General features: G+C 36.0%; 2 protein-coding genes across 2 annotated transcripts; one reads left to right on the top strand and one right to left on the bottom strand. All coding sequences in view use genetic code 6, as the record gives it.

The window, feature by feature from the left end:
• Window positions 1-441: 441 nt before the first annotated feature.
• Window positions 442-1,371, bottom strand: SS50377_25146 (Cysteine-rich membrane protein 2; the record flags this gene model as incomplete). Its single annotated transcript, XM_067908981.1, has 1 exon — window positions 442-1,371. The coding sequence occupies one exon, from the start codon at window positions 1,369-1,371 to the stop codon at window positions 442-444; it is 930 nt and encodes a 309-aa protein (XP_067763802.1).
• A 4,491-nt stretch (window positions 1,372-5,862) lies between these two features.
• Window positions 5,863-12,123, top strand: SS50377_25145 (Transmembrane domain-containing protein; the record flags this gene model as incomplete). The annotated part of the gene is made up of 1 exon (XM_067908980.1): window positions 5,863-12,123. The coding sequence occupies one exon, from the start codon at window positions 5,863-5,865 to the stop codon at window positions 12,121-12,123; it is 6,261 nt and encodes a 2,086-aa protein (XP_067763801.1).
• Window positions 12,124-12,880: the final 757 nt, after the last annotated feature.

The raw sequence follows: 12,880 nt of genomic DNA, 5'->3' as shown, positions 1-12,880 counted from the left end.
TATAACTCCCATAAAATTTTTAGGGTATCGTACTCGCCTTGATTCATCGAATTTCATGTAGAACATATAATATTAATCACATGGATCAATGTCGTTTTATGCAAAAAGAAGTATCTAATTTACCTTAACATAGGTGAATTGAATTATCATATCAGATGTATCATAATTATTAGATAAATTTGATAATATTTAGTGTATTTACTTATTCATACACCGTAATTTAGTCCTTTTATTAAATTTTATCGCAAGTTTAATTAAATTATATTTATAATTATGTTATATTAAAGTTTTATTTAAGATAATTTAATTAGCACTTATTCTCCATTATTTCATAAAATAATGAAGTTTATCTAGATATGTAAGGTAAAAATCATACATTATATTTAAATTTATGCAAAATTCTTCTTATTCTGAGATTCAATGTTTACCATAAAATTATGTTCACTCTGGAGCTTATTTCGATGTGCTTTCCTCCATACCTGCTTAGAACTTCTATGTTTTTGACTTTTTGATGAAATAGTAGGTCAAACCTCCTCCAACAGCTCCTAGAACTACCAGAACTCCAACTATTATTCCTGCTACTGCACCCCCGCCAAGGTTTGTACCATTACTTTCCAATGTAGATGTTGATATGCACAAGAGCCCAACAGATTCGTATCCTTCTGCACAATCACTACAGTCACCATCTGCAGTTTTAGTAATATTCGGTAGGCATGTCTCACAAGCTGAACTGTCAGTATTGCAAGTAGCGCAGCTCTTTTTCTCACCACATTTACACTCTGAAGTAATGCTACCTTCACATTTTGTGGCAGTTCCGTTCTTGCAGTAATTTCCATCTTAAATACCAGCACAAGCAGCTGTGCATGTACCATCTATAGTAAGTACTGGTTTTCCCTCTGAGTCATTACATTAGGCACAAAATGTCTTGGAAGCACAGGAGCGGCAACCATCTGAGCAAGCTTTACATTATCCCACTGAGAAGTCACAGTAACCACTATTCTTGCTTGTGCATTCTTTGTGGGACTTGCAGGTCCTTTCACACATTTTTGTTTACATATCCAATATAAATCCTGCCTTACATGAGGTACAGTTATCCTAGGTAGTCTCACAGGTAGCACAGTTAAAACTACAGTCTTCGCAGGAGCCATCTGCTTTCATAAATGACTTATCGAAGCACTTTGTGCATTATCCTTCATTGCATTCCTTGCACCTTTTAATTGCAACTTTCTCCACACAATTACACCCTTGAGTTGATTCAATTTTATCATCAGTGCAGTCTAGACATTCCATTTCCTCTTCGGCGGGTGCTGGGCAAAATTTGTCTACAGGGCACGTATTTTTAGATTCCGTACATTTTACAACAACGATCATTTTTAATTGTTATGTACATTGTGATAACAATATAAATAGATATTACAATTTTTTGGTTTTTAAATAGTTTCAATTATTAGATTTATAAGTAATTAATATAATAACATAATGGGAAGAGAAACATTATATTATATATACTTATAAAATAATAAAATGATAATATTACTAACTTACAGAGGTAAGTATATATTATTAAAACAGATAGTTATTAAATATAAAATCTTATTGCGTATAATAAAACATGTTATTATTTTTAGACAGAGTAACTGACTTTAAACAGTTCTCAAAATATAACTAATTTTTAAATAATCATCATAATTATTTCTAATTATACTTATTCGAACGATTATATATAATATATTTATATATATAAACTTTAGTTTTGGTTTATGTAACAAAAACACAACAATTTAAATGTTAATAATATGCACTAAACTGATATATAAATCTGAAAATCTATAAAAATACGAAATTATGTTTTTACCTAACCAAAATAAATAAAGATTTAGGTTAACATAAAGTAATAGATTTTAAAATTTAATAATTTTAGAGATCCAGTCAGTAATAGTGTGTTATATTTTATTAATATTAACCTTTTACTAAAAAGGATATTTTTAACACTTTTAAATAGTTTTAATTTTAGTATTACGGGTTTACTCAGAAAAAATTAATATTCTTATTTATTCCATATAATCTTTTATTTTCAAAATCACCACTTCAACTTAGAGTTTTTCCTTTTTATCAGTTAGTTTTAATAATAATGGAGCATATATAATTGTAACATAATTATTACTACTAGCCTGTTGAGTAGTATTTAATTAAACACCCACATCAAAAAATGACAAAATCAATTATTAGCTTGATATAAAAATACCAAAATTCATAAATTTCTATTATTACTCTTAAGCACATTTATATTATCTTTACACATTACTAGACATTCACTACCAATAAATGTTAACCCAAAATTAACCCCAACCTCCTTATTATTCATAACAAACTTCCCCTATTCAATCCCTTCTCGTTCCCCCATAAAATTCCACCCTAAACTTTAAAATTAACGCAATCTTTCACCACCCCCAATTACACCACCCACTACAGAATCGCGCCCCACCTCCATTTCCCACCCTTAAAAGCACAAAACTTACATTTCCACCCCATTCCCACATTCCACGACTTCCCTAATTCTACCTTCTCTACATCCCCCAAATTTGCCATCCCAAATCTCACACTAACATTTCAACATATAATAATCAGTATTTCCTTCCAGACCTGCGCTAACCCTAAAAACCGAAACGGGAAGCCCCCGCGCACCGATTTCAGCAATTATTCTCCATTTTCGAACCTTCTAAATAGTGCTAAAAATTCATAATTTTGCTATTACCCGTCCGGTCTTTCCGTTATTTTCAGTAAAGAAAAATCGCATTTCGCCATAATTTTTTGACTGGAAAATCTCCAAAACGCGTAATTTTCCACTCAGAACGCACTAAATTTAGAGGCTAATTTCGCGCTCCTGGCGTGCATTTTAGCAGTTTAAGCACTTTGAGAGGTTTGGAAAATTGCATTTGCGGGGTTCCAGAAATCGTTTGGTAGCAGACTTTTTGATGGTTTGGGGGAGTTTGAGGTAGAATTGGGGTTTAAAGGGCGTGGAATGGACGGATTTGATGGTTTAGCGGGTTGAAAAAATAGCGTTTGGGGTGTGAATTAGACCTATTTGAGAAATTTAAAAATTAGAGACATTTACGTTGACTGGAATTAGAGTATTCAAGGGTTTGATTTTACGTCTTTAATTAATTACAATTTACGCCTTTAAAGATTAAATTAAAGACTTTACGTCATTCAAATTAGAACCTTTAAACAGTTAAATTAGAATATTTAAGCAATTCAACTTAGAGCGATTTAAGTTATTTGAATTATCGCCGTTTATTCATTCAAATTGAAGTATTTAAGGGTTTAAGTTGCAGCTTTTAATTGATTGGAATTACAGCATTTAAGCAATACAAATTAGAGCCTTTAGTGGTATGAATTCCAGTCTTTAAAGGTATGGGTTAAAGTATTTAAGAAATTAAAATTAGAGCAATTTAAGTGATTTAAATTAGAACCCATAATATATATAAATAGAAGCTTTAACGATTGAAATTTACGTCTTCAAGTGTTTTAAAAATTCAAATTACATCCTTTAAGGGATTAAATTAGAGGTTTTAACGATTTAAAAATTTAAACTTTTAAACGATTTAAATCACCATATGAACCTAAACGAAAATTTTGCATTCTTGGGGACTCCCAGTTGCTGGTTTTTAGCCCCAAAGTCTCTGGTTTTGAGCACTGACCGGACTCACCATTTACTCGTTTAGCATATTCAGAACGCATCATTTTGTTGCGACTTTTACTCATAAAGGCTCGCAAATGGTGCGGTACAGCGATAGACGTTTTAGGCCGCAAATGCTCCCAATACCAATTTAACCCGCACTTATTGGCTTAGAATGCGAATTGCAAGGGACGCAAATTGCAAGACGCTATGAGCCTCTGCTCACTGCGAAAACTAACTTGCGCAGCTGGTTTCAAAGGTTATTTTGTGCCGAAATTCTGCATTTTTCACCAGCTATGTCTTGAAAGACTTTAAAAACGACTCTAGAGGTTGTCTTCACTCCGAAAACAGCTCTCCCGACCGCCTAATTTCCGCAAAACTTCCAGCGCTGAAAGTTGATTTTAGCGAGGATATTCAAGTTTATGGACCAATTCTGGGACATTTCTAATCAATTTTGTAAGGTAAATCGTCAAAATTTCTGCAAAACGAACATCATATCCCATTATGTCCATAACTCGCATTCGAATGTCGAAATAAACGTCACATTGCGTTTTGAACATGTTTGGATTTGGGCACTTAATTTCGCGTTTTACAATCAGGAAAATTGGTTTCAGACGGTCTGAAATTCACTGAATTTGGACTTTCCAGCTTCGTTTCGGGGGCCAGCGCGAAAAAAAATACTGAAAAATACAGTTTAGGAGTGGAAAATTAGCTAATTTTAAGTAATATAATCAATTGTACAGAATTCAGTTTTAGTTTCTGGAGTGGTAATTAGGAAAGTTATAGGGAATTATTGCGGATTTCTTGCTGTGAAGAGTTGTGTGCGTTATTAGGGCATTTGGTTGATATTGGAGCAATACGAGTAGTTGGTGATAGAGTCAATTTTATTCATTGCAAGATAGCGCAATATGGCATTGGTTGGTATTCGTGGCTTAGATTATTGATAGATCTATGTTTAGGCATAGAAATTACTGTCAATAAGAGATCGTAGAGCGAATTTAAGCTGCGTGTGGAAGACTGGAGAATTCTGTGGATTTTGCACAAAAGATGCTTACACAATATATTTGGTAGCATTACTTTATCGGCAACATGAACAATTAAGAAGCTAGCAACAAGATAGTTATTTCTGAAGCATTCATCAGTCAAAATCATGCACTGCGCTAGACAAATTCATATATTGAAGTTATGTTATCGCCTATAAATCCAATGGTGCACAAATCAAGAATTTTTGAAGTCAGATCTTAAAATAGAGATGATTCATTACATATAAGAACGAATATCTGTTGTGATCTGCTTGAAGACTCGTATGCAGACTTTTGATAAGTGGCATATTCCTAAATATTGTAGCGGATCAAGAGGTGAATGTTAAAATTTGCTAGATTATGTCGTACTCGATATTTGGTGATTTAAAGTATTATTTCAATAGAATTAGCTATTTTTAATTAAAACTACATAAATGAATTTGCATATCAAATTAATAAATTATTGTCTTGGCTATTAGAATCTACAACTATGCAGAAGGCGACTAAATTTGTTGTATCGCATGTGAAATTATATAGCTTGATGTATAATCTTGAAATTTTAACATGACGAATAATTAATAAAATAATCATTGTTTGTCTTATTATAATATTTGATAATTAACAATAATATATATTACTGTATTATAATGTTTAGTTGATATAAATTTATATAAACTATTAAGATATTACTTCTAAATAAATATTATTATATCTTATTTACTTATATAGAGCTCTTAGAATTAAATTATATTTGGTATGGTAAGTATACTTTTCTTAATAAATATAAATATCTAGAATCTATAATTATTTATTAGTTAATAATAATTTTATACTTGATTTTATGTAAGTATGAAATAATTGAATATATGTGTATAATTATAAAAATAAAAATAAACTTAAGCTATTATATAAGTATTATTCTATAATTCAAAAATAATTGTATATGCTAGCCTATAAATAATTTATATTTAATTATATTATCAATAATAAAAAGAGTCTTAAACACATATTAATTATTATTCAACTCTATAATAAATCTATAAGTTATAAAATTTTCTAATACGCAATAATAATACAATATTAAATTTTGTTTATAGATTTAAATTAATTTGCAATAATCAATAAATTGATATTATGAACATAATTAAACTGAAATGAGAAATGCTAGTTATTTTTAGTTTGATTATACTTTCTGACGGCGATGGTTTTTATCAACTTAATACTATGTAAAATGATAATTTTGTTATAGAAAAAGATATCAGTCTAACAATTTCCAGCTCAGCCATAATTAATTTTTTTAACGGAACTCTTTCAGGAGCTAGAAATACACTTACAATTTTAAGTATACCAGGAGGTGGGATGTTAATTTAAAAGTTTACTGGGATTCTTAGTAATATAAGAATCTCTGTAGAAACTGATATCTTAGATTCTTTCCGTGTTATGGAACAACTCAGTACAGCTTCATTTTAAGACACTTCTTTCAAAATTCAAAGTGATAAAATTACTAATCTAGCCGAGATCACATTTTTTACTTAAGTTATAGAATCTTAATTTAGAAGCTGCGATTTCTCTATTATATGTACTCCTTTCTTGAAAACACAATATAACGTATATGGTATATCAAAAAGTATTTAAAGTCTAAAATCTACATCATTATCAGTTACTATAAGTATTACTATGGCATCTACAATTTTTGGAATCTGCTAAGACCTTATGGGTGCTTTTCCAGTTTCTGTAATAATTACTGCCATGGAAACGACATAAATTTATGGAGTATCAATGTAAACATTTGTTGATTTATTAAATATTAATGTTAAAATTTTTGGGCGAGAAATTTCACTAATCTATGGATTTTCTTAAATCACAAAAACTATAAGTAAATCTGAAATAATGATTTTCATTAGCACTAGTTCTGCTTTAACCCATACTACTATTTTTAGTATTTGCCAGCAGCTAATTGGAAATCTTAAGAACTTGAAAATAACAATAGACTTACAGTCAAACTCTAAAACAGCCACTAAAATAACATAGTTATCCTAAATAGTGGAAGAAAATGCAGATATTTCAAATATTGCAATATAGTCATCCCTAACTATGACTGATACACCATTTATAGCAATCCTTTTAGCAGAAAGTAATGTTAAAAATATTTAGGTAAGTTTTGTTTCAATAAATTCTACGTTAGAGATGGAAAAATGCAAGTCTCAATAGATAGCTTATTTTTTCAATAGTTTAGATGAAGTAACAATTTCAATGGTATCTCTAAACTTATCTATTAGTGGATCTACGAATGGAAGTTTCAGCAATTATGGGATGGGCAAATTAATAACAAACTGCAAATTTACAAACATTTCGTTCAATTGCAATACACATTTAAGTTATGCAGCCTCTGCTGTAAATTATTATCCATTAAGTCTAAAAATTGAAGCTATGTTTATGTTAAATATGTCATTTTGCAATTTTATTACTATATCAGATGGGGTAAATGTAGAAAAAAGTGTTATATTCGGCTTGGCATAAGATATGATAAAGGCAAACATTGACCATATTATTATTTAGAAGAATATTGAAATTAGTTAAGTCTCAATTGATAAATTTAGCGGAATATCCGACCTTATATAATAAATAAGCTTCAACTTCGCGGTTATTTGTGGTTAAATTTAGCTTAAATAATAAGGGATAATAAATGGAATTTCACAAACTGCGCTAAAATCATTTTTTATTAACATGCTTGTCAATTTCAAACTAATAAGCCCTAATAACAAAAAATGTGTGTTACTGATAAAGGAAGCGCAAGATAATGAAATAATCAATTTTGTTGAGTAGTCGTCAGAGATATTCTGTTAAAGCGATGTACCTATCATATCCACCGAGCGAAACAGCAATATGATAAACGTTTATATTCTGATAGGTACCGGGAAAATCAGTAGCCCTCAATAAATCAGCAAAGCAGAAATGTAATCAGGTCCCGGTGTCACCAAACTATTACAAGATGGAAAGTGGATAGTTGATTTCCGCAATGATGGTATGGTGCGCCTATAAGATTTTTTTACTGTTTCAATAGCCTCCCTCGCGGAGCTCGCCAGTCCTGAGATCCCACCATTCATCCAACAAGAACTACTACGCGTCCAAATAAATATTAAAAATCAAGAAAATCTTTGTTATAGTGAATGCCACGGCATCTTCGATGGCAAAATTTTAACTTGTAACTAAGACTACAGTGGGAAGAACTGCGAAACCCACACATGTCCTCCAGATTTTTGCAATAAAGGTAGTACATGTAGTGCTATTTTTGGGTGTGTTTGCAGACCAGGTTATTCCGGTGATAAATGTGAGATTGACCTTTGCACCTTCTGCATTGGTGGGGCTACTAGTTGCGATGCGAGCACAGGATTTGCAACCTGTATTGGAGATTAAAAATCTCAGTGCTTCCATGGATAAGTCCTTGACAACTTTTGTGTTTGTTCTGATGGCTATTTCAGTATTGACGGTATTTGTGATGGTTTTGTATGTAAAAATTCTCAGGAATGTAATGGCAATCGATGCGAGGACGGGGATTGCCACTGTGGAGATCACTTCGGTGGAATAAGCTGTCAGTTCTGTACGAAAAGCAGCGATAAAGGCTGTAAAAATGTCTGCCTGACCGGAGCATGCGCGTAAGGTGCTGGGTGCGTGTATTTAAGCGGTAATGGTGGTGAATGGGAATGTTCTGCATGTAAGATCGGCTGGAAAGCGCCCAAATGCCAGGAATGTGATTCAGGTTTTAAGGCAGATGGCGAGCTCTGCTTGAAAAAATGTGCAGAATGCCTAACTGGCGACTGCTATTATCTCTAGGAATGCATGCTACCTCCAGATAAATGTGACATTAAGTGCTTTTCATGCAATGCAGGCATTGCTGGAAATAGGTGCGATGAGTGTCCAGCGGATAAATGGTTATATGGAGAGGTTTGCCATAATCTTGAAGATGAGAAAATAGAACATGGCAAATGCATCAAAATAGCTCTGGAGACCATTTGCTTTTCGTGCGCGCAGGATTATCTCCTTGTTGGGGCTCAGTGTATTTTTCAGTGCCTCCCAACTAATTGCATTAACGGGGTTTGCCAGCACGACTAGACCTGCCGCTGCAACCAATATGCGGTTGGAAAGCAGTGCGACTCGTGCTAAGCGGGGACCGGTAGCTTCTTGGGTCAGTGCCTGGTGAGATGCGACGGCTGCAATGGAGACTGCTTTTACGAGAACGGTAGCATCGTCTGCTCGTCGTGCAAAGATAATTTCCAGGGTCCGTCTTGTCAGGGGTGCTGGGCCGGCTTCATAAACATTGGGGCCGAGTGCTTGGAGCTTTGCGAAAAATGCCAGGGAGACCGGTGCTACGTTGATGCGTCCGGGCGCCTGATATGTGCGGGGTTCTGCCTTCCAGGATACACGGGGGATGGGTGTCTGGTCTGCGATGCTGCTAACGGGTTTGTGGCGGCCCTAGGCGGGTGCCTAAAGCCGTGCATTACGTGTGCAGCGGGGACCTGCTTCTACACTCCTGGCGGCATCCGGTGCTCCAGCTGCGTCGGCTCGTTTACAGGCTAACAGTGCGATGCCTGCATCGACGGATTTATCTTCGCAGGTGGTGCGTGCTAGGTGCAGGTGACCGACGACGGGTGTTACCGCAACGGGGCTGGAACACTGGTTTGCGCCTCCTGCCTCCCGGGGAAGGTCCTCGTGGGTCAGCAGTGTCTGGCGAGGTGCGTACTTCCGGAGTGCGCTGGAGAGTGTTACGACCAGGGACCCTCGTACTTCTGCTGCAGCTGTTACCTCGGCTTCATTCTCCACGAGAACAAGTGCTACCCGCCGATCCCTAACCCCAACGGCGACTGTTTCACCCTCCAGGGATAAGTAATGTGCAGCTGCTACAAGGGGTACGCGGGTCCCTCATGCGATGAGTGCTCAGAACTGGAAAGGGAGGGAAGCTGCTACTACCGGAACGACGTGGCCACTGGGGTCTGCTTCACGAACGCGGTCGACTCGCTAGACAGCTTTTGCCAGGAGTGCCAGTACAACTACGCCATGCCGCTGTGCACCACATGCTCGCTGGGGTACCAAATCGATGTTTCTGGCGAGTGCAACGACTGCCAGCCCGGTTACACCAGCTCCAACATACTGCCCGCTGACGAGCTGGTCGTCATCGGCGTCAACCGGTGCCTGATACCGTGCGCCGACTGCACCCAGGGGAGCTGCTTCTACTCGGGCGACTCTATTTAGTGTGGTTCCTGCTCACTAGGGCACGCACTCTCCCACAACTGCTTCCGGTGCGAGGACATCTTCTCGCTGCTGGGTGGGTACTGCCTGTAGGCGTCATCTACCGCATGCTGGAAAGACAGTTCCGGAGATTATTACTGTCCAACGTGCGGTCCGCACCGTCAGTCGTTCAACTGCACGATGTGCTCGGTCGAAGCCACCTTCGGTCCAGAGTGCAAGCAACACGCCGTGAACTTCCCAGGCGAGTGCTTCCAGACCGCCACCCTCGTCACTTGCGCCGATTCGCCCTGTCTTAGTTTCGACATGAACATACAGCAGTGTCTCGTGTGCAGGCCCGGGCTGGAGCATATCAAAGGCAACTGCGGCACGGCTACTGCACCGGAGAACGACTAGCTGCGCGGCACTTGCATAGCTACGGCCAACTAGCTGTTCTGCGGGGAGTGCTAGGAAGGCTGGGGCGGAGCGGTCTGTTCAGAGTGCACACAGGGGTACATAAGTTGCGACTGTCGCACCGAGGCCTTCTCGCGCTGCTGTTGCCCCCTGCTGCAAAGCCCGACTGGGGTGTGCTTCCGAAACCAGATGGGCGTGGCGGAGTGCGACTACTGCGGGCCAAGGTTCATCTTAGTGGTCGATCAGTGCGTGGTGGAGCGGATCTCCCCCGGATACATGACCTTTGTGATTGCCGTCCCGGTGCTCTCATTCTTGCTCCTGCTGGTGCTCCTAATCGTAATTCTCAGGTTATCGAAGGCCGGGAAGCGGAAGATAGTTGTCTATGCCAAGCGCCAAATCAAGCGGATCGGGCCGCACCTGATATTCGTCATGCTCTCCCAGGCCCTTGCCATTATCATCGCTATCCAGGACGTCTACATCAACGACTTCTTCATGTAGATCGCAGTCAATATTTTCTCGATGGTCCCCTTCGTGCTCGTGCTCTTCCTGTTGGCGGTTCCGACGTACACGCAGTTCTTCTACAACCTCCCATCCCATTTCTTCCTGTTCATCCTGGCGGCACTCCTAGAGCTTTCGTTTCACTTCGTGCAGTACCAGGCGGTGTCAGACGTGGTGCATGACTTCGGCGAGCAAATCTACAAGTTGGCTGGTCCGCTCGTGACGCTCTTCATGTGTGTATTTCTAGCTGGCTTCCGCTTCAAATCTTAGCAGAAGCTGGCGGTGTTCATCGCAATCATGTTACCGATATTCGCATAGATCCTATTTGCGATTTAAGGTACAGAGCAGTTAGGGTATTTCTCGGAATCCTCCAGCTGGAATATCATATCAGGGCAGATCATGGTCAGCATTGCAATACTGCTAAATGGTGCCCAGTTCTATCTGTTCGACCTGATACTCGGGAGATACGGCGAGGTCGGTGCCATCGGGAGACTTTCCCTGGCATCCTTTATGGTAAATAGCATGGTCGGTCTAACATACCCAAGCGAGATAATAAAATCGATTCTAGAATATGACATTTTTCTGTCCAGCTTATTTACGTAAATATTCTTCAATATTGTTAATATTGTCGTTATGATGCACATTTCTGCAGTAGAGTTCGGGATAAACCTCATCTCCTCAGCAATATGGGCATAATTTATTACCGCGGTTGGAGATTTTAAAACAGCAAGAGATAATAATTATACAATTTCATTGCTTGTAATAATATTATAAGCAATCTCATTAGTTATTGTTTTTATAAGTTTATTACATTTCAATATATAAAGTTCGTATTGGGATCATAGAAGAAATAGACAAATTTCCGATACATCTAAAATTATTACTGGAGTAAAAGCATTTTTTAAATCCAGAAAACAATACAAGGAATTTTTTAAACCAGCCAAGACAAATTATAATTAGTAAAAAAGTGCACCTACGACCCATAATTAACTTTTAAAAGATATGTAGCTTAATATCGATTCTAGAAGTATCACGTAAAAATAATTAAGTGCAGCATCTCTAATGCCTACTACTGTTGTTTAAATTTCTGAGTAGGTTGTTACGCCTACCTCTAATAAGTAAGTATTTTACCTTAAAAATTATGACACTTTAATTACTAAGTTGCCTGCAAAATAAAATAATAAGGAAATACCGTAACTTCAGCTATAATCAGAATAGATTAATTAGAATAAAATTACCACCGACCCAAATATAAGACGAAATATGAGTTCTTTACAATTTAAGTGAAAATAATGTTAATTTTTGTACGTATAGTAGGCTTTATTTATTGCAATATAGTAGAAGATGGAGTAATAATTCATTATAATAATCTTTATTATCTAAAAGAGGATGCTTTAAGATTTATAATTCTAATACATTAAATTTTAAACAATTAAATAAAAATACCCCTGATATTTTAATGATTAGAGACGAAAGTTGACTTTTCTACATTTCAATATACTATATTTATTTTCATCAGACTAATAGGTATTTAAGTTAAAATCTACAATATCAAATAATCTAGATAAATTATTTTCATTATTATAACTATTAGCAGACATGTATAAAAATAAATTGGTTTCCGTAAAGTACTCTCATTATACGGATTAAAAATTATAATAGTATATTATATTATAAAAAAATAATTACTTATTACTGAAATAACATTGATCGGATCAACAATAGCTTAAAAGCTAACAACAATCCTCATAAATCATATTGATATTTCCTAGTAAAAGAAATATATAGATTGAATTATTATAAGTGTAAACTATATTGAAAACCCTAATAATATTAATTTTTATTTAGAAATAATCAATATTTGTTAAATTATCTGTATTATCTTGCCAAACAAAACAGTTGCAGTTGAAAATTACCATTACTGTTGTTTAATTCTTCTTCATAACTATAGACTATAATATCTTATAAAAATATAATCTAACATATTATTTTTACTTTATTCCTTTTCAATAATTATTTAATTGTAATTTTAAAATTATCGTAA

This window comes from Spironucleus salmonicida, chromosome 5 (genome assembly GCF_000497125.1).
Source record: "Spironucleus salmonicida strain ATCC 50377 chromosome 5, whole genome shotgun sequence".
Taxonomy (NCBI): Eukaryota; Fornicata; order Diplomonadida; family Hexamitidae; genus Spironucleus; species Spironucleus salmonicida.
The sequence above is the reverse complement of the archived record's forward strand: the minus strand, read 5'-3'. Positions and strand labels throughout refer to the sequence as shown.